The sequence below is a fragment of the Pezoporus flaviventris genome, unplaced genomic scaffold, assembly GCF_033815535.1.
Source record: "Pezoporus flaviventris isolate CSIRO_AGI_PZ_B2104156 unplaced genomic scaffold, CSIRO_AGI_Pfla_v1 ptg000078l, whole genome shotgun sequence".
Classification (NCBI taxonomy): Eukaryota; Metazoa; Chordata; class Aves; order Psittaciformes; family Psittacidae; genus Pezoporus; species Pezoporus flaviventris.
In genome coordinates this window covers 4,085,153-4,106,706 of record NW_026892626.1, presented here as the reverse complement: position 1 = coordinate 4,106,706, position 21,554 = coordinate 4,085,153, and the positions used below count along the sequence as shown (strand labels likewise).

General features: G+C 38.7%; 1 protein-coding gene across 7 annotated transcripts in view; it reads left to right on the top strand.

Moving 5' to 3' along the window:
- Positions 1-1,145: 1,145 nt before the first annotated feature.
- CLEC16A (C-type lectin domain containing 16A) overlaps positions 1,146-21,554 on the top strand; it is a 79,160-nt gene continuing 58,751 nt past the window's right edge. For 3 of the 7 annotated variants that reach the window (XM_061473255.1, XM_061473259.1, XM_061473258.1), the window contains exons 1-9: positions 1,146-1,394; positions 8,027-8,155; positions 9,466-9,599; positions 10,338-10,486; positions 11,157-11,262; positions 13,146-13,269; positions 14,190-14,364; positions 16,047-16,100; positions 18,649-18,762. In XM_061473255.1, coding sequence (XP_061329239.1) covers positions 1,315-1,394; positions 8,027-8,155; positions 9,466-9,599; positions 10,338-10,486; positions 11,157-11,262; positions 13,146-13,269; positions 14,190-14,364; positions 16,047-16,100; positions 18,649-18,762 — 1,065 coding nt within the window. In that variant the 5' untranslated portion in view covers positions 1,146-1,314. Of the gene's footprint in view, positions 1,395-5,819; positions 5,913-8,026; positions 8,156-9,465; positions 9,600-10,337; positions 10,487-11,156; positions 11,263-13,145; positions 13,270-14,189; positions 14,365-16,046; positions 16,101-18,648; positions 18,763-21,554 lie in introns of those variants that run through there. The other 4 variants (XM_061473257.1, XM_061473262.1, XM_061473256.1 and 1 more) reach the window with 3 other exon arrangements.

Genomic DNA, 21,554 nt, shown 5'->3' with positions numbered 1-21,554 from the left:
CACTGCTGCCGCCTGACCGCTCACCCGCGCCGCATACTCTCCGTGGCGAAACCGGCCCGCGGCGGGGCTGACGGCCTCTACGGAACCGCCGCCTCCCGTTCCGCCTGCCCGGAGGCCGGCGCGTCGGTCTGGGGAGTTGGAAGCGTCGTGCGGTACCTCGACCCCCGCCTCCTTCCCCGCACCTGCCGCAGCCGGAGGGTGGGGGCAGATCTGGGGTGTTTCTGTGCCCCTGGAAGCTGTTCTGTCCCGGGGGCCTCGGTGGAGGCGTTTCTTTGCTGATCAAGGCTTTACCCGTACCTACGTGCTGCCGAAGGCAGGGTTAAACCTTAAGGCTATCTTGACAGTGGCTGACAAACTCCTCAGCTGTACTAGGTTTATTTATCCAGTTAAAGTAATAATTGTAAGGGCAGACCAAGACTGTCATTAATGGTCTCTTCGTCCCACTTCGATCAAGTTTGTTTTCAAGCTGGTTCAAAAGTATGCGAGCATTACTGGAGGAAGTTCGGTGAAAGCAGCCCCAGCAGCCGCTTCTCGTCGTGCCCCGCAGCTCTGCCACGGCGGCATGGGCCAGAGCACTGCTGTCCGCAGGGTCCCGGGGGCGTACGGTGAATCCTGGGGCCACGTTCACCTCAGGTCACCGTGCCTATGGGGCACAAAGGCCCGCTGAAACGCTATTGTGTTGCTCGGGCTAAACGTGGCCTGCGGTACACGGTTCCGCGTCCAACACCTCACAGCCTGACGGCGCCGAGCCGCCACTGCCGCGCGGGGGGGCGTGGAAGGGCTCCTCTCCCACATGGCGCCCGAGAAGGCCCCGAGCTACCCCGTCACGTGGTTCACCCTGAGGAGATCCGCGGCGGCGCTGCTCTGTTGTAATCCCGACAGGAAAGGAGGAAGCACTGCGCTTCCCGGGGACTTCCCCGTTTCCTTGCAGCTGGGTACCGGGCCCCGGTGGACGCCCTCCCCCAGTCTGGGTGTCCCTGAGAGCGGGTCACCTGCGGGAACCGCCGGCTCCGCCAAGCGAGGGAAGACGCGGCTGTAGCTGAGCTCTCACCACTTCCCGCCCGGGTGACGAGCAGCGACCGCACCGCAATGCCTGCTGGGACCTGCAGTCCGCGCGGAGCTGCGGGACTCACCGGTTCCCACCGTGCCCCTCTGGCGCATGCGCCGTGGTGCTGGTGTCCGTCGGTGTTCTCTGCGGCTCAGGCTTCTTCTTGATGTCGGTCTGCTTGGGCGCCGTTCGGTCCTTGCCCGTCCTTCTCCCCGGGGCCGTGAAGTACTAGAGCCCTGCGGGTGCAGTAATCCTTCGCTGCCAGCATGTTCGGCCGCTCCCGCAGCTGGGTGGGCGGCGGGCACGGGAAGGCCGCCCGCAGCATCCACTCCTTGGATCACCTCAAGTAAACGCGAGGCCGACGGGGGCTTGGGGCAGCTGTGAGGGGAGGGGGAGCCTGGGGGCGCGTGACCGCTGTGGCGGGGAGCCGGGGCCAGACGGCTGTCTCCGGCTCTTGAGGGCCTCGGAGGGTGCGGAGTGGCGGAGCTGCTCGGGGCAGGGCTTTACCTCAGAGAGGGCTTCGGAGCAGGGCTGGGGGAGAAGGGGGGCGGAAGTCGGCCGGAACGCTCCCGGCGCTGTTCACCTGAACCGGTTCAGCTGAATAGCCCCAAGAGCAAGCTCTGAGCGGTGCGGGTTGGTGTTTTTCTCACGGAAACTGCCTCGTCGTCCCAGAATGTCCTCAGGGCAGACGCAGTTCCCTGATGCCATGCTACGCTCAGGGCTGCAGCACTTGTGTGTTTGATTTTTTTTTTTTTTTTAATAATGTCACAGACTTTCAGCGGAGTAGAGCGTGAGAGGTGATAAATACAGGAAATAACACATTCCTCAGGAGGGAGAACTTTGTTTCCTGGTAGTGGCAAAGATAGGGAAGCAAGGAGCCTGATCCCATCCTGTACAGTACAATACAGACCTTCTGAGGGGTGTGTACATTTTAATAGTCAGCAGTGATTCATGGTAGTCAGGTTGGTGATTTTGCAGGTCCAGGGACCTGCCCTGGTTGGAGGGCTCAGGAGCTGGCGCAGCAATACAGCTTTTGAGCTGGAGGATCGTAATGTTCGTCTCTGGAGGCTGACAGCTTTGTGTTACTGCTGTCTGCAGAGTGTGGAATAGTGTTTTTCTCTAGTTCTGCCACAGGAGAGTTGGAAGGATGGCAAGGGATAAAACATTCCATATTCCATTTCAAGCATTCTGCTATTGTGAGAAAAATAGGAATCCCTGTTATAGCTTCTTTTTCTACTGAAAAAGAAAAGGAGGTCACTGAGAGAGGAAGCATTTCTAAATTAAATCAGTATGAATACATAGCTCATTGAGAAATAAGTGGCTGGTAGTTTACAAGTTTTGAATCTTGCAATTACTTTGTCAAGGTGATTTACAGATTCTGGTACTTGTCTTCAACTAGAAAAATGTTCAAAGCCTTCAAGACTAATTGAAACGCATTAGTTTTTACCAAAGATGGGGAAATCAAGTGCATAAATACAAAACTGATGAGGTAGTAGCACAGCAGAAAGTAATTTTGAAGCATGGTAGGTCAGACTAGTACATCAACATGATCTGGCATTGCAGGAAAAAGGGAAAAAGTCGTGTTTGGATATAAACGTAGGAATGTTCTATTTAACATACAAGGGGTAGTCACTGGGTACTACTCATTGCTCTTGGAGTTTTAGGTCTATATGGTTTTGATGTTACACTTGAAGGTAGAGCAAGAATGCTGATGCATGATGAAATTTGAAACAACTGAGTTTAAGTTTAGAAAAAGTAGGCAGGTGAGGGAGAGACTTTCGGATGTTAGAATCTTTCAGGCAAGAAAAATGTGATTATATGCTCTTTTGGGTCCCCAGAGGGTCAATAAAAGTGATACTCTGATTTGCAGTAAAAGGGACTTACAGCCTAAGTGTTGTTGCTTGTGGTTGATTTCTTGTCTCAGAATGAAGTATATCGTTCTCTGCTAAAATGCTGTCTTTCAGTTGTTTGCTTCTTCTGCATGTGATTTCTTTAATCATAAATTCTAAAATGGTAGTAAGTAAAGGACAGCCAAGACCTTTGATCTGTTTAGACTGTGTATTTTAAGTGTTTCTTTATCTATGCTGTATTAATTTCAGTTTGCAGCTACGTGTCAACAGCAAAGGTAGCTACCTACTGGTAAAGTGAAATTTAGGGCTTTTCTAAGGTAGCAGTCAAAGTGGGTAAAGCAACAGAAGGAAAAAGAGCAAAGAACCTTTGTTTTGGGTTCATGAAACGAAGTCTGTGAGCTTTCTGCATTCTCATCTCAAACCACCATGTTGTGTTCCATGTGAATGGGTTGAGTAGAATGCACCAACCTTACTATTACAGGTAAGCTTAGCCTATAAAAAGTGAATTAGGCTATGCTGCAAGAGTGAAATTAGTTAGCCCAGTCTATCCTTACAGGAATACTTCCTTCTGCAAATATGCTATAGAATGGATTGGCTGGAAAAAAATCATGAGGCTGCATGAAGTGTTTTGATACAGTCTCTTGGTCTAGTCAAAAGTTAGAGTATAATCTAGCTTTCTAATAGTTGCTGAATTGCAATCTAGAGAGGCTGTGAAACATTTACTATGCACTGTCTGAGTGCTTCTGACCATTGTTTTTCAGGGAACCTGGTATTTTTGTGCCCTTTGGTTAGTAATTGAGGCATTATCAATAACAATAAATGGAGAAAGTCTAAATATTCTCAAAACAAGAACAATATTAAAATATTGTGAAAATGGTGTGAAATTACTTTTTTATCTTTACATTAGGTTGTGTCTGAAATCAGGCTGAAATCCACTTCTTAAAGTTGGCATCCAGCAGTTTAAAATGAAACACTGTTTTCTCTGCCTTTATGTAGTCCTCTGCTCTGTTTATTATATGTTTCCAGTTCTAAAAGCAAATGGCTTTTAGACAGGGCTGGTCTACCTTTGCATGCAGGCTGATCTACCATTGCATGCAGGCTGGGAGTTCTCCTGTAGGTCAGGATTTCTTGCAGTTTTCTCCAGCTGCTGGCTGTGATAGTCGCTGTACTCTGATTCTGCAGCAACTCATCTTAGGAGCTGTGACCTATGGCTAAAATACCAGAAAGTCTTTCGTATCGCCCAGTTGAGGGTAGTGTAACCTTAGATATTCATGGTGAGGATTTATTGAAAGCATAATGGTATCTTAATTCCCCTTCTGTCTACAAACTTTGACTTTGCATTGGAACAGATGAAGAGGATTGATGTCAGTTTCCCCATATATAAGTGGTGATATCTTAAACATTTCTGAGGAGTTCATCTGGTAATACCGCTGGTGTTTCTGCTAAAGTGAAAGGCTTTGGAGTTTAGGATTAGTATCTTTGTTTCTAGATGCATTCCCTCCCCCCCCCCCCCCCCATCTCAGAAGTATTTTACATAGCCCTGTTGTTACATTCAAGTATGCTTCCCATTATTGCTTCTACACTTGGTATTTTAATTCCATACTGATTGCACAAAAGGTTTTATAGCATTAGGGATGGATGCTGAACATTTCTCATGACTTTGTCAGATGCAGTGTCCATAAACATGTATGGTTGAAGACCTGCTTCACAGTTGACTCATTTCCTGCAGTACTGTCCATGCTATAAGTTGAATTTCCTCTATAAGAACAGTATGTGACTGCATAGTTACAAGCAGCATGAAGAAGCAAGCATGTTGTGTTTAAGTGTGGGCATTCCAAGTGCTTGACTTCCTAAACTCTTCTCTGTTGTAGTGCTTTTTTGTAAATAATAAATAGGAAAATCATTAAGACACACTTTCTATATTCATGAGTTATGTTATCCCTTTGAACATGGTTTATTATCATAAAATGTTCAGAATTTTGTTTGTCTTGTTAAAGTTGCTGGCAAAATCTCCCACAGATTTTGATGATATCAGGTGCTTTGATGCTTCCTTTATGCTGATTTTTTGATAGGATTTTGTTTGTTTGAATCCAGTTTTGAGATACAGAGAGAGATGACAAAAGCCTCTATTTTGAGGGTTTACCATTTTGGAGCAGAAACTTGACCCTTTTATAATAAGCATTTAGGCATAGGCTTTAAGGATTTATGTAAATACAAAAATCTTGTTTCTGTCTGATACTTTATATTCTCAGATATGGTATGTTGCATGTCTACTGTGAGAAAAAAGCATGTGCATGATTTCTCATGCATTTTCAACTAAGTAGATAAAGGAATAGCTTGAAAGTGAAACACAGGCTTTCTCCAAGTGCAGCAGATCAAGGAACTTTGCAGTAATATTGATATTAAGTAAATTAATTTGGAGTTAGTATGTTCCTGACTGTTAAATGTTTCTTGCTTTTTGCATCTCAAATGTCCTATGTTCCATAGATTCCTGAGGTGAAGTAATAGCACATAATTCTTTCCACTGCTTCCATTCCCGGTTCTGCTGTTGGAGTAAACTTTATTCCCACATTTGCATAGTGTAACTTATTAATGAGAAATACATGTTCACAGATGCGAGAATTTTTATATTACTTCAAATAAATAATTGAAGTAGTGTAGTATTAATTACTTTATCAGGAAAAATACTGCACAGATTACTGTGGAATGAACTTTTGTGATTTAACTGCCTTCTTTCTTCAGCTGTTCACTGTTCCATTACTGATGCATGCTCAGAGCAGTGACTTGGCTTTTGCTCTATTTTTGGTTCGCTGTCCTGACAATACATACCGAGCCATAATGGGAAGCTTTTGCAGGCCTTGTGTGGTGTTTGGTTTTTTTTTAGAAAGCCCTGGGAATTCTCACAGGTAGTCACACCTCAATTCTCACATCTTCACTATGAGCCATCACACTGTCAGTCTCCATAGAAGGAATCTTGAATTGTGATCCTCAGATTAGTTAAAGAAGATTTGCAGGTGCTCTTTGACTTGCTATTTAATGACTTCTGTTACCGTACAACACATGATCAGGCAGTTATGACTGTAGGATATAGCTACAAATCAGCTTTTCCTAGAATGGTTTCAAGTTTAGCAGTTTCTGTTCTGGATTTGGAAAATGAGTGTTGATTTATGAGAGGAAGTATGAAAAGACAATATTTTTCCCTCTCCTGCAATCTCTTCTGTTTTTCTTCCTCTTTCCTCTGCTGTGTGGTAGGTCAACTTTAATATGATGTAGGCTTTATCACACTGCTGATTCGGGGGGGGAGGGGGGGAAGGCAGAATGTGGTATATCAAGTTTACTAACATGAAGTTCTGAGGTTTGTTTACCTTTTAGTATCCTTGTGCAGAAAAATTGGTATTTGATGATTAAGCAGTACCAACATTAGCAAGCATATAGCATTTTACTATAACAGCAACATAAACTTCTCTGAAATAGCCTCTGCTTCCTGCATTGCTTATGAAGATGGCCTCTGTCTTGCAACCAGTCCCGTGAAGCTTTGGCCAACTGAGTGGCAGCTCAATCGTTGAAGATTCCCCAAACCAAATATTGCAAATTTAAACTAAACTGAAAATATGATTAAAAAAATATTAATTCAATCATGAAAAAGGTTCTGAAACCGGGTAATACTTTATCTTTTTAAGTCTGATAAGTAGTTGAAACAGCCTGATACACATGTTCAGTTAAATGGCATTTTAGTCACCAACCGCATGTTTGCCCTGTGCAGTGGTTCACTTTCCTAATGTACATAAGATTGATGGGAATACTGTTTTTTTGAAATGTGATTTCAAGTCTGGTTTTGACCTGAATTTCTAAAACTTAGCCTTAAATGAGATACCCCAGCATTTTGTGTCAGAAATGCACATTGTTTCCTGGAACCCTACGGTAGCTTGTCAAGATTGATGTTTTTATCTTTTACATAATGGCTGCTTGAGGTCTTTGGGTCTGGTGCTTAAAAATTGGCTTCTTGAACTTCTAAACTCCTGCATCTTACTAATAAGATTCCTAGAATTTCAGCCTGAATCATAGAACAAACATTCATGGAATCCAAAACAATAATAATAGGCTGCCCCAGACTCAGGACGCTCAGGCTGTTTTCCTAGAAATAGATCCTGGGAGTTTTATTAGCTCCACCTTTCATGGAAAGGTTGATAGTATGGAAAAATCTCTCTTCCTTCCCAAGCACTTGTGAATTTATTGCCCAGTTAGTCCTGAACACTCAGGATTATCCACAGATTTTGCAGAGATTGTAGTATAGCAATATATGATCTGTGTTTAGTAAGCTAAACTCTTGCAGTTCTAATTTTATGCAGTTTCTCAGCATGAAATTATTTTTAGTAATGACTTCCGTAACTGTGCACCTTTCTTTCATCTGTCCTTTTTGTTTATTACTCTGTAAATAAAAAAGGCGTCAAACAGAGGGAGAATAGCAGTGGTGATTCTTTTATTAGCATCCCCTCTTTCGTTTTTAGGATAAAAATAATCTTTGTAACATTTTATTTTGAAGGAAAAAAATAAATGTGCTTCATTGAGTGAAATTGAGACTTAACAAGCCTTTCCAATTTTATTTAGCTTCCTGTCCGCTGTGTAAATCAGACATATGCTTTTGTAAACTTCACTGGGCAGCCTTAAACTTTGAGATGGTAAAGCCGGAGTTTGCCGCCTTTCCCATCAGTAGCTCCATGCTTGAAGGGCCAGAGATGTGATGATTAAGCTTTGCCAAGATGAATGGCCTTTGACAGTCTTGATTATTGACCATAAAGTTGACATGAGTCAATCTGTAAATTGTCTCTGCAGACAAGAGTCGGGATCTAACTTTTCTAGTGAGATCTGCACGTGTCTCTTTACACAATTACACTTTTCACATGGCTAGTTACGGATTTGTTTTGTTTTATTTGGCACATACTCTGTTTAACAATTACTTTTCTCTCTGCATCAATAGTAAAAGGAATTTTAGGATTTTTAAGTTGTACAGTGATGAGGCATAGTATGTGTGTGTCTATATTAAGTTACAGTGACTGAAGATAAATGTGGTGCATGTGAAAATGACAGGATAGCCACATTGATTCTTGTGATTATTTTTTTCTTTTAGGTACATGTATCATGTTTTGACTAAAAATACAACAGTAACAGATCACAACCGCAACCTGCTGGTAGAGACTATTCGTTCTATAACAGAGATCCTTATATGGGGGGATCAGAATGACAGCTCAGTATTTGAGTAAGTATTCCAAATAATTTTGACTCTAGTTTGTTTTTGAAAAGTGATGGAAGTTGCATAGAGATCTAGTTCAAAAGGCTAACTCTTCCAAGACCATACTTCGTGAATGTAGGTACAAAGCTATGTCCTGTAATAGACAGGTAGGCAGGATCATATTCTTGTCATACAAAGAAGCAGAGAATTTACTACTTTTAATTAAAAAAAAACATTCAAAATCCAGAGCCCCTTTCATGTGCTGCTTTTGTTTGACTCTGAAATCTTCAGTATAAACACAAAATCAGGCCTGGTTTAGGGCCCAGATTTTCTCAGTAGATCTATTAATATCATATTTCTTCAATTCATTCAATTTATATAAGATACTATAAATAAATATTTTATTCTAGCTATGATATTTAGAGTTTTTGTTCAGATCTTATTTTAATTCTTATACAATAGCATGATAGAAAAACTTCAAAACAAACATTCACAGTTGCAAATCTGACTTTATTAATACCCATTGCTTGGCTGTTTGCTTGAAGACGCTTGCTCTTCAAGGCAATTTGTGATTGAGATAAGTAAAGCTAAGGTGTTTGTAGTTTTAATTACTTATTTAGGGAGTGGTTGGTTTTGACATGATTAAGGTCAGAAAACTAACTCACTCTGATTATTCATGCCTATACTTTAACTCCATCATATTCCTTACTGTCTTCTCTGCTTGGGAGAATTTTAGTAATTAGGAGGTTTTTCTGCAATTAAGGTAAAAAACCCCAACATAGATGTGTGTTTGTGATGTCCTAGTAGGAAAGAGTCCACACTGTTCTTTTTAAATTGCATGTGTTTCTGGTTTAAAACACTGCAAGTATTCACTTCTGCTTGAATTGTACAATAACCCATGAAATGCTTGCTTCTGGTGTGGGGGAAAAATAATTAAAGTGGATCAAATAAGGTCTACAGTGTTGAAAGCAAAAAGTGTATTAGTTTAAAAGGGGCAAGTGAACAAAATGTAACCTTCGTTTAGAAGCTCCCCTCTTCAAAATGGTGATTGTGAGGTAGGGAAGCTGCCTGATAAATTGCATAAACTAAAAATAAAGAAGCCCCTGATTTCTTGACATTCCTTTTCTGCATAATTTGAGTGTTGAAGTGACCTTGTTAGTGTTTAAGGTTGTTGGAAGATACTCTTCTGTTGTACAGATAAAACTTTGCAAAATAATCCTTTATAAACGTAAAACATGCTGTTTGTTAAACTTGCCTAGAATCATCCCTGATCTTAGTAAAATTATACTCTTGTTAAAGACAATAAGTAACTTGATGACACCTCTATTTTATTTCAGCTTTTTCTTGGAGAAGAATATGTTTGTTTTCTTCTTGAACATCTTGCGTCAGAAGTCTGGTCGTTACGTGTGTGTACAGCTTCTGCAGACTCTGAACATCCTTTTTGAGAACATCAGTCATGAAACATCACTGTGTAAGGGCATGCTTATAAACCGTTCAGGATTAAATGATCAAGATGTGATTGAATTCCCTTTCACTTAATGATCTAGTGCACCTTCACAGAAGAACCTTATGTATTCCTGAAAATCTTTGTAATTGAACACTGAAAATACAGTGTAATTTGATTCCAAAGTTTTAATGTAAACTTTCAGTACTACAGAAGTAGTTGTTCAGTATTACTGAAACATTTAGCACATTTCAGGGGGTTCTTTAAGTCAGCAAGTTCGTTGTGGTCTGAATTGTTCACCTGGCTACTGCAGATGATGTGGTGGAACTCTGTTGTATCGTTTGTACTGGGACTGTTCTGAGGTCATTAGGGCTGGCATTCAGCCTCCTACCTTTACTTCAAGGTTTTAGAAACATGTAAAGAGAGCAGAAAATTAATAAAGTATTTGACAGCTGTCCTGGAGAGAAAGTCATAAGCCTTTGAAAGTTATGATTTGGGGAGGAAAAGAGAGTTGTTTTATGTGTTATTAGTTGCAAAGCCTGCATAAATTGAGGAAAGTCAAGTGTATTCTTAGTTTTCTTATTCTTAGCAGCAAAGACCTTTGTAGGGAACGGTTTCTTTACGTTACTGCTTGAAGGCATCACTTCAGTTGTTTGGCTAAAAATGTGGATCTTCAGTTATCAGGTAGTTTGTTGCTAGCAGGTACTTTACATGCAGCATAATTTTTTCTTTGTGTTAACGTGTGTAATGTCTCTTATTTTTCAGACTACCTGCTCTCTAATAACTATGTAAATTCTATTATTGTCCACAAATTTGACTTTTCTGATGAGGAGATCATGGCATATTACATATCATTTTTGAAAACTCTTTCCCTGAAACTCAACAATCATACTGTACATTTCTTTTATAATGAGGTAAGTGAAAAAAGAGTTGTAGTATAATGATGAGAGGACTTTAATTAGAAATAGATAGCAGTTTGGTGCGCATTCTGGTTAGTTAGTCTCTTCTTTTGGCATGTCCTATATTTATTTTTATAATGTTAATATAAGTGGTTGAGAATTCATTTGTGGGGATCTCTGCAAAAACATGATAAAGAAGGTCTTTGTTCTTATACAACTATATAATAATTTGGAAATTGGTTTATATTGGACTGTTTTGGTAGTTCTGACGTCTACTTCTGTGAGAATTCAGCTTGTTTATGTTCCATTTTCTTGTGCTTTTTTAAGCAGGATCTTTTCTGTTGCATCATTTGGTTCTAAGAGTCATAGTCTAAAAAAGCCTGAGTTGTCAAAGGTCAAGGTGGCAATGGATTTTTCCTCGCTCCATTCCACATTTTGCCAGAAGATGGCATTATAGCACTGAATACGTGCAGAGTTGACTTGGAAAGCTCTGATGATTAAAGCAGTTTATTTTTAATGCAGAGCTACAAATGCAGCTGACTGTGCATTGTAAAATCATTTAAAACACTTAAGTAGAAAGTAAAAATATCAGAGCAATACATAGAAGATAGCTTTCATGCAGAATCCCAACAGATACTCTACATGTTTGGTTAATGAATAAATACTTTCTTTCCTTTTGTTGCAGCACACTAATGACTTCGCTTTGTACACCGAAGCTATTAAATTTTTTAACCACCCAGAAAGTATGGTCAGGATTGCTGTTAGGACTATAACTTTAAATGTCTACAAAGGTATGCTTTATACATATTAAAGAAGGCATGTGTACAGAATGCTTGTTTTGTGGTAGTTTAGTTTTCAGTTATTCACATTAAAGGTTTTCTGTCTTTTATGATATTGAAAAGCTTGGCATGTTGACATGCTTCAAATACATATTTTACTTTTTATGAAACAGAACCCCAAACCTGCAGTATGTACTTGTAAATAGCATTGTTTCCTCAGAGGTTAAACTGGTTTGAAAAAACAAGCATGCACAAGGAACTTCAGCTTCCCTTCCAAGAAAGATCAGAATGTGGCTGTATTTAAACAGACAAACAAAAAACCAACCCCAAACCTGAAGTGCTTTAAGCCTATCAACTACTTTTGACTTCTGAAGTTGAGCTTTATAATGTGTGAAGTAGTAACCTTGCTGGCTATATCACTTCCTTTTGGATTTTAAGTGCATTAGAATATGCTTATAGAGCTTGTAGGTGCTGCAGTCTGACGAAGAGCTAAACCATTCCCAGAGGGCCCCAGTCAAGGCCAGGAGGCTGCTGTCACAAATTTCTGTACTGGCCATTCCAGTAGGACATCAGGAAAAAAAATCCAAACTTCACCGTGAGAGCAGTTAAGCGCTGCAGTAGGTTTTGCGGAGACACTGAGTAATCTCTACTGTCTGAGATCTAAAAAATGTAACAAGACCCTTAGCAACCTTGTTGAACTTCAAAATTAATGCTACTTGGAGAATGGGTTTGAACTAGATAATGTCCAAAAGTCACTTCCCCCTAATATTTTAGGTGGGGTGTATAAAATCTGTAATAAGCTAAAAATATAGTGATCTCTGTAGAGAAATTGGTGTATATTTAGAACTTTTACCTCTGAAATCAACATGCTGTAAGACAGGATGTATTATGGAATATGTTCATGCAGGGCTTCTTAGTCTTTAATCCATTTTAAGTTAAATTGCATTTTAAATTTACACAACTTTCTATCAAGAGAAATAGTGATTTGGTAAGTCTTCATCATAGAAGAATATAAGACCTGTTTTTTAAAACAATGAACAATTTGCTGTGCAAATAACTGGGTAGCCTGTGTGGCTTAGAGGTTCTTCATAGTGTTGACTGAAAAGGACAGAAATGTCTTTCTTTTGTATGTTGTGAAATGGGCACTTTGTACATGTTTCTACTTCAAGGGGCTATAAACCCAAATTTGAGCTCACAAAAAGAGCAGAGTGCAGGGTTTATATCCTATTAGTTACGTATTTATGTATCTAAGTATTTTTATGGTAAAAAAAACCAAAATGCACTTGTCTAGAATTTTCATTGGATGTTAGAGCGATATAAAGGTTAGAGTTGAAAAAACACAGCTCAGATGTTCAGGGTTCATAGTTTTCTGACTATCCATTTACATATATTCTGATCTAGCACTTACCCTATATCTTTTAGGTAGATGCTTTGTGCTTTAGCTTTTTAAACCCTTTCGGAGGATGTCACTATCCCAGTTCCTAATCTTGTTAACTGTTGTCTGTTTCTTCTGCCCTTCCTTCACTGATGATTCCCGTGTTCCTTAATGCAGTGTCATGTAAGTCTAACTAGCTTGACTTTCAGCATTATTCTTATGCTTTTTTTCTCTACTTATTAATACAGAATGTGCTAAAAAAAACCTTTCTCAATTCCATTAGATTTGTTTACCTTCAGACCATTGTAAATATATCAGTATTAGGCTCATTCAAGCCAATTAAGAATTGATATGATGCTTTTGTAGCTGTCCATTTCATGCATAAGATCATGTCAGGTATACACACATGAAAAGCTAGCATGTAATCAAATTGAGAAGATACTTTGTTTTATTTGTTAAAAATTAATTACAAAAAGTTGGCAACTGATTTTTTTTTTTTTTTTTAACAATTTCTCTTTAGTGGACAACCAACCTATGCTGCATTACATTAGAGATAAAACTGCTGTCCCTTATTTCTCCAACCTTGTTTGGTTTATTGGAAGCCATGTGATAGAATTGGATAACTGCGTGCAGACTGATGAAGAGTAAGGTTTTACAAATGCTGGGTATTGAATGAAAATGTTTTCTCCCAGGTCTTGATTCTCTCTTTGTCTGTAGTGGTCGGATCAAGTTAGTTTCTGAATACTTTCCACTGTAGACAGTTCAAGCTTTTCATTCTTGCAAAGTTTTTTTGTGATTCTTTGAGTTGGTAGTGGTTAGTGCTGTGTGTCCTTTCCGCGATAATATACAGATAGTAAATTAGTGTTTGGCAACATGTTTTTCTTTATCTTTGTTTTAATTCTGCTGAATTTAATAGGTATCTAGAAGACACAAAAGGTTTTTTTTTTTCCAATTTTATTAACTATATCTTTTTAATCTTCCTTTTTTTTTTTGTGTAGCATCACAGTAGAACAGCTTTCTGAAAAGTTTCTAGGAAAAAAATTCAAATTGAAAAGGTGAACTCTTATTAAATACATGAACTGTCAGACCTTAAATGCATGTGTAAGACTCCACTATCATCTACAGAAATATTTTGTTGGTTTAGATTACTCTTGGTTTGCCTTCCCACCCCACCTTAGCATAGGTCTCTATTTCTTGCTTTGTTAAAGTGAAGAAGTGAACATTAAATACAACATAGATTTCTTCTTTTATTTTTGGAAACAAATCTTAGATTTTTTTTTTTTTTTTTATGATTGGCTTGTGAAAAGACCCTGGCAGTCGAAAGTGAAGTTTTAAAACAACCACTGCTTCTGAAAACTTGGGGAAGAACTTGATATGTGCATCCTAAACCACATCTAAGCCTGATGCGCTAGCTGCATTAGCTGACTTTACTAAAAACCTCTTTAGGCAGTTGATTTGCATGAGGTGCTGTGTGAAAGGGATGCACATTAATTCTTTCCTCAAGGTTTTTAACACTTTGACAATTGATTATATCTCAGACTTTCTTTCTACTCTTTTTTTTCAGGCACAGAAATAGGGGCAAATTGAGTGACCTGGTAGCAGAACATCTTGATCATTTACATTACCTTAATGATATCCTTATCATTAACTGTGAATTTTTAAATGATGTGCTGACAGACCACCTACTTAATCGGCTCTTTCTTCCCTTATATGTGTATTCACTAGTCAATCAAGACAAGGTAAGGTAATACCTGCAAAGAATTAAAGGTATTACTTCCAGTATGCATAACAATTTCTTCAGCAGGTGCATGCTGTAGTACTGTTAATGTTGTTGATATCTCTGTATGCTTTACATGAAACAGCTTAAATAGGATTAGTGTAGGAAATATCCTGAGACTGAATTTTAATGGCAGAATAGATAAAATAAGGAAATTATATACGTTTTCCCAGTATCCCTGCAAATTTTCTGTGGTGTAAAATTCACTCCAGGTAGAAAATACAAATTTGGGTTTTGATACTTGATTATTCTGTTTGCAGATAACCTGTGTTTGAATGCGATACACTTGATTTTATTTCTCATAGAATCACAGACTGGTTTGGGTTGGAAGGGGTCTTAAAGCTTTTTCAGCTGCAACCCCCTGCCATGGGCAGGGACACCTTCCACTAGACCAGGTTGCTCCAAGCCGTGTTCAACCTGGGCTTGAATACTGCCAGGCATGGGGCAGACACAGCTTTTCTGGGCTACCTGTGCTGGTGCCTTGCCACCCTCACAGGGAAGAAATATATCAAATTTACATCTACCCTCTCTCAGTTTAAAGCCTGTTGTCCTGTCACTAGTTGCTCTTAGAAAAAGGTGGGGTTTTTTTTGTTTTGTTTCGTTGGTTGGTTTTTTTGCTTGTTTTTTGGTTTTTGTCTTTTTTTGTAAAGCATAGTTGAAAGCCAATTTTTAATGAAATAGAAACTGTTCTTATAAAACCTGTACAGGTTCCTATGTTCACGTGTCTTTTAGGAAAATTTTTTTTTTTTTTTTCCAAATCTGATGTAGTGGTGTTTGTTCTTAAGGTAGACAATGATTTGTGAACTTCAGCATACTTGCATTAGCCAGAGGTCAGGTTTCTTGTAAGTTAGTGAGTTCAGTATGTTCCTTGTGCACTGAAGATTGAATAACAGTAAGCTTCTTGTCTTGCCATTGAAATAGGATGAAGCAGACTTTCCTGGCTTTTACTTCATTTCAGCTCTTCCAACTTTTGCCATTCCCATATGTACAGAAATCTGCTTGTCATCCTGTTTTCAGGCACTTACGTTGTAAAATGGGGCTGTTCTTACCTCTTGCGATAACTGATGACTTTATTTGGTGATGGTTTTTTAAGGTATCACTAATTCATTTTTTAAAATGTTTTCATTACTACTGGTATATAAATTTAGCAGTGTTGTGCTCGAATTATACTTCAAATATTTTTGTCCAATGTGGTTTACTTGATTTAGAGAAGTGTCTATGAGGAAAATGGTTTTTAATATGTAGGTAATATTTTATTGTTTCTGAGTAAGTAATTTTTAAAGCAAATTTTTAATGAAAGTTAGCTGAGAATTACTTTTTGAAGGAATAGTTGCATTGTGAAACCCCGCATGCTTCTCAGATACTTACCTGTTAAATTTAAGTTACCAAAGTGACTGAGAGACGGTAATCAATAGCAATTTTTTTTTAAGCATGTAGATGAAGGGACATGCTTATTCGGAGGGTCTTAAGTTGAAATAGTTTACAAGAAGTGAATGATAAAAAGCATGTTACTTTCTGAACATTTAATAGCAGAATGTGTGGAACAGCACCTTATTAAAAGTTCTGTTTTAAATAAAATATTAAACTGTAGATGCTTTGACTTTGTGTAAATAAATAAGCATTTTTCATAATTTTTTTCCATAGGGTGGAGAGCGTCCAAAAATAAGCCTCCAAGTTTCTCTCTATCTTCTTTCACAGGTAGGTATTTTAAGTATTTTGTCCTATTACTGAACATATTTTTGCAGTAGTGTTATGATTTATAAATTAATTTATTTTTGGCAAATCTATTAAAGATGGTTTGTCAAGTGAAGATTTAAACCTATCAGTTTCCATTTAAAATGGAAGACCTTTTGTCTTTCTATGGACAGACCAAGCAGTTTCTTACTTGAGCTAATATCCTTCTTCTGAGGATCCCATAGCCCAGGGTAGCCTTTAGAGCAGTCAGTGATCATAGTTTGTGTACACCACCTGACACATGGTGCGTAACAGAGCCATGCAATGTACTAGGACAAAATCTGGTAATATTTCAGGTGAAGTTTAGCTCGATGCTGCATTGCATTTTGAATCTGCCTAAGCAATGGAATATTCCAGATTTGAATAGAAATAGGAGAAGCAGTGATCTCATGGGTTTTTTTGTTTGTTTTTTTTCTCCCCCAAACAACCACCCACCACCCCCCAAACTACCACCATTTAAGCCTCAAGCTTTCTCACAATTTAAATATCATTATGCCTATACCTTAAATCTATATTTAAATACTTGCAATTTCTTTCGGTTACTAGTGCCACCTCCTTTTTTCATATTGAGTTCCACAGTGGGATTTTTTTGTTATTGTAAATAGAGAAAAAGAATCTTTTCTCCCTGTGGTCTTCAGTGCATGGGTAGGAGTCTAATTTTCTTAAATTATTTTCTCTGAAAATAGCTTTGCCTTGTATTCATAGAGTTTATTCCTCTTTTTCCCTTTGAACTTACGATTTTATGTGAGTAATTTTCTTATGGTCTGGCCCATAATTTCATCTTCTTTAAGAACTTTTCTGAAAAATATTATTTTTCAGGATAATACAATTTGATTCTTCTTAATTTAAACTTAAAAATTTATGATGATGTGGTAGTTATTTACCGCAGATCAAACACTGGGAGGAACTTATTATAGCTAAAGGGGTCTGCATCATAAGGCTGTGTATGTTGACCTCTTTTAACCTCTTTGATTTCAGTGGAAGTAGTATTGTCTAGGTATCAATTCAAGATTTAGATCCATGTTCTTTATTCTTTTAAATGGAACTGCTTTTCTAACCATAAAGAATTGGGAAAAAAATCTTTGTGTCAGAATGGGATGTGATGTAGCAAATCACTTTTTCTGTAACTGGCAGAAATACTTCTTTTTCTAGCTCTTTTTAACCTGGAGTCTGTCTTTGGAGAGGGACCTGAAAAAGGTACGCTGTACCTGAAAAACCTTCTTGGCTCCTGTTATTGAGACCAGGCATTACTCATATTGGAGACAAGTGCTTGAAAGAGTCATACTAGCAGATTAAATTCTGCTGTGGACTTTCATCGACTGTTCACAAAGTGAACATGTAACATACTTATACCAGAATATGCCTGTGTGTAGTTAAGCTATGTTTTTTTGAATCAGAAGAAGCTGGAGTGGTTTGTGAGGTTCAAAGTGTGTTGCAACTTTCCAAGTTTTACTTGGTCACCGCTGCATGCTAAGAAGCACTTCACTTTTGAAGGTCTGTAATGGTTGTGACTTTAACCCGAAAACCTATGGAGGGCATGTTTAGCTAAACATTGTCAAAACAATAAGTTTTACTGATTTGGGAATTACTTGGGGATTTTTCAATTAGAAGCACTGTTTAGGCTTTGATACTCCTGTGGAGAAAATGATTATAAGCTGACACAAGGCTATTGCGGCTGGATCTGAGCTGGTTCTGTTCAGGAGCCAATTGTTTGCTGGCCCAACCTTGTAAGCCTTGCCTCAGAATAGAGTGCTTAGTGTAGATAACTGTTAAAGCACTGAAGCACTTCTGCAAAAGTGCCTTAATATTCTAAGCAGTATGGTCCTTATTCCTCTGTTATGTAGCTGCTCTGTAGCTAGACCTTAAGTCATTGAAAGAAATAATAGCTAATTCATAGCAAGTAAAGCTGCTTCTGATCCAGTTCAGCTTCATTTACTCATAAATCGCTGCAAAGTAATTGTATGCACAACAGAGGGCTTAACTGGAGTCCTTCCAGTTGTTGGCATACAAGAAGGTCAGTGAATGCTCTGTGCCAGAATCTGTTTGTGTAGTTTCTCAAAAAAAACCAAAAGAAAATCAAATTAACCAACCCAAAAAATCTCCAAACCAAACAAAAAGAAAAAAAAAAAAGGCAAGTGATCTCTTCACCACCCCCACGCCCCACCCCCCGCTGTAAAAAAAAAAAAAACCAGCCAAAAATCCCCCAGTTTTCTGGAGCAGTTTTAATTTGGGTTGCTCACTAGAATATCACATAAATTTCATCTTGAAGCTGATGAGGAGAGAGAATTTTACCTTTCGATAGGAGCAAAGCGTATGAAGAATTATTTAAACTAGGTACTTAAAATGTGGAGAAAGGTCGAAGTAGATTTCATGAACTGTCAGTGTTACCAGTTGTACTTTATATGTAAAGTTACCAGTTTAACAAGGTCAAAGTATGCTCAGTGACTGAAATTGTGAAACTATGTGTTCTGTAATAGATGTCTGATATTTCTTTCCACTCTTCTTTTAATAGGTTTTTCTAATCATACATTATGCCCCTTTGGTAAACTCATTGGCTGAGGTTATACTTAATGGTGACCTCTCGGTGTTTTCTTCTAAAGTTGAGCAAGAGGCACAGAAAAACTCGGTAGGTGGCTGACTAGTTTTGAATATTTTTGTTTTGGAGAAAACATTTGAGAAGTAGAATCAGGCATCTGGAAACTGGTAAGCTAAGGTGATTGTGATTAGGAGAGAAAAGCAGCAGTAGATTTCAGATTTTGTTGTTGGTTATGGTAGCAGAAAAATACTCTGCAACTTGGTTTATTCTGTTCTTGTCAAAGGTGCAATATTTTTGTTCATGCATATGTATTTCCAGTAGTGGTATATGCACATGTAGAACACATATTAAAATACTTAGTTGCTTCTGCAGGGGTCAGGCACTACACAAAGGCTTCTGTTGTTCTGATGGGACACTCCTGTAATGCAGTCTTCTGTATTATAGAAATGAGTCATCACAACTTTCCTGTGAGATTACTTCCTTACACAACTTGTAGAAATGGGAGACTCAGAAAAAATACATGGCCTTATGGTAAATCCTTTGGATATAGAAGGAATTGAGGATTTTGCCTGAGTAGTCCCACTGGTTTATAAGTAAAACTGATCATCTCTGAAAGCATACATCCATGTGCATAAGAGAACATAGGCAAGCCATAAACAGATGGGAGTGCTATCATTTTGTCACTGTCCTTGTATCTTCAGATTTAATCCTGTGTAGATGTTGGTAGATGCTGCTGCTGTTAATATTTTTTTCCCTTTTGTGGTGGCATTCACAATTTGTTACTTGTTAAAGGCCTAATGGGGGATGGTAATAAGAAAGGGTACAACCTTACTTTCGTTAAGAGGCTTATGACTACAGTTCTGTCTGAAGATTTAATGTGTTCCCTGATTTCTGACCGGTCAGCAAAGAGTTACTGCCTATTTAATTTATAACAGGCAATAGATTGTTATGTTCTTATGCATGTTCTTTCCCAGCTATAGCTATGAGAGTTTCAAGGGGGAGATATGCTTCAAGTCTTCCACAATACAAGTCAGCTTTTCTATGTTTCTTCCTACTATGCAGTGGAAGCTGTGTGGACTTATCTTAGCCAGTAGCTTTTTGTACTGTTGACCTTGATATTTGAGTCTAATCTTTTTTTTTTAGAGTAAACTGCAGTGGAATGGTAGAAATGGCTGAATGCTTTAAGATAAAGCTATCTTTTGTGTTAGCAGATGTCTGACCTTCTGCTAGCTGTGTACTTAATGTTGTGTGCTATTACTTGTGCAGAAGCAGCTTTGTTACTAGGAAATTTGTGGCAAGAGGGTGTGGCACCAGATGTCACAGAAGTGAGATTTTTTTTTTTCTTTTTCTTTCATAGCTACTGTAACAGAGTTGCAAAATTTCTGTAGCATGTGTTTGTGTGCTTGCACTAATGTTAGGAATATTAGGGCTTTCCCATGAACTTCTGTTCCTCTATTCTTCTGTTTGTAATGCTGTTTAGATTGCATCTTATTACTGCTCTTAAAGGTCCACATGACATGTAAACTAGTACTTCCGTCATACCTGACCAGTGGGAAATAAGAGGGATATTGGCTTTCTAGGGTAGGCATTTAGCAAAATTGCTAGAGATGGACATTTGTTACGAGGAGAGCAGAGTGGTGGCACTTCTAGTGGTCGAGGAAAAAGCTTTCATGGGAAAAATTTAGTTTTTGGTAAATTCAACCATATTCTTCAGTGAAATCTTAGAGGGGTGAACCTGTACTGTCAGAAAGGCTGCTGGTGCAGAAGCAGGAAGTAGTCTTCAGCAGAATTGCTCCATGTGCTGCTTCCATTGAGGGGAGCTATCAAGTGAGCTGCTCTCCTTTGAGTGTTAACAGCTACTGCATATGTTGCATGGTGTTTTCTACTGGTACACAGCTCAGTGCAGTGAGGCTAAAGTCAGCTGTAGATGGGGAGGCATGGACAAGTAAAGGTGAGGCAGTTTCTTGTTGCTCTGTGATAAGACCTCTTAGAGCAGAAAGTTCATTTTTGAGCAGTTGGCCATTTCAGGGGTGCATTGGCATCACTGCAAAGTTATTGCTGTGGCATATTCTGTTGTGAAGAAATTACAAACTTCCAATGAATAATGGAAACTATTTCACAAGCTACTTCAGAATTGCTTGTTTGGGGGTTAGTAGAGAAATGTAATGAGTAAAATTTTTTTTTCTTTTTAATTTTTTGGCTGAGTTTAGATTTGTGTTTGTTCTTAAGTCAAACCCAAATTTATCTTTTATTACTTCCTTTCTGTTACAATTTCCCACGGTAATCATTCTGATACTCTCCCAACCTTCTTGTTTTGGGGATATTTCTGTGTGTTATGGTGAGCCACATTTCTCTCTAAACCCCTGCTCTGTACCTAACACTGCTTATCCCTTGTAACTGAGATGTCTTTATATATTTAAATTCAAGTGTGTCAGTTTCTAACTAACATGTAGTTTCGAAAACCTGAAGTAGAACCTCATGTCTACATTAATCTTCCTAATAAAATGAATTAAAGTGGAATGAGCTGTACAGAACATGGACTGAGATTACCAGAAGCAGGGTCATGTGCCCTCATATTAGGAGACTGAAGAGTAAAGAACACTTAACAAAACTAAAAGGTGAGAAGGGTTGCATTTGCTGTGTATAAATGCAACATATCCAGAGTTATTTAAGGCAAAAGAGCAGCGGTAATTGTCAGGAACAAATGGTACTGCTTCCTGCAAATCAGTTTGTTGAAAAAATTCACCAGCATATCTAACTTACAATAATTTATGAGCTGGCAATAACCAATCTGTGGAGATCTGCTGAACATCATAGGGCAGTAGTGGTTGCCCAGCCTCCATTGAACTGGTTCTCCTCCTCAAGTATAGCAAATGAAGATA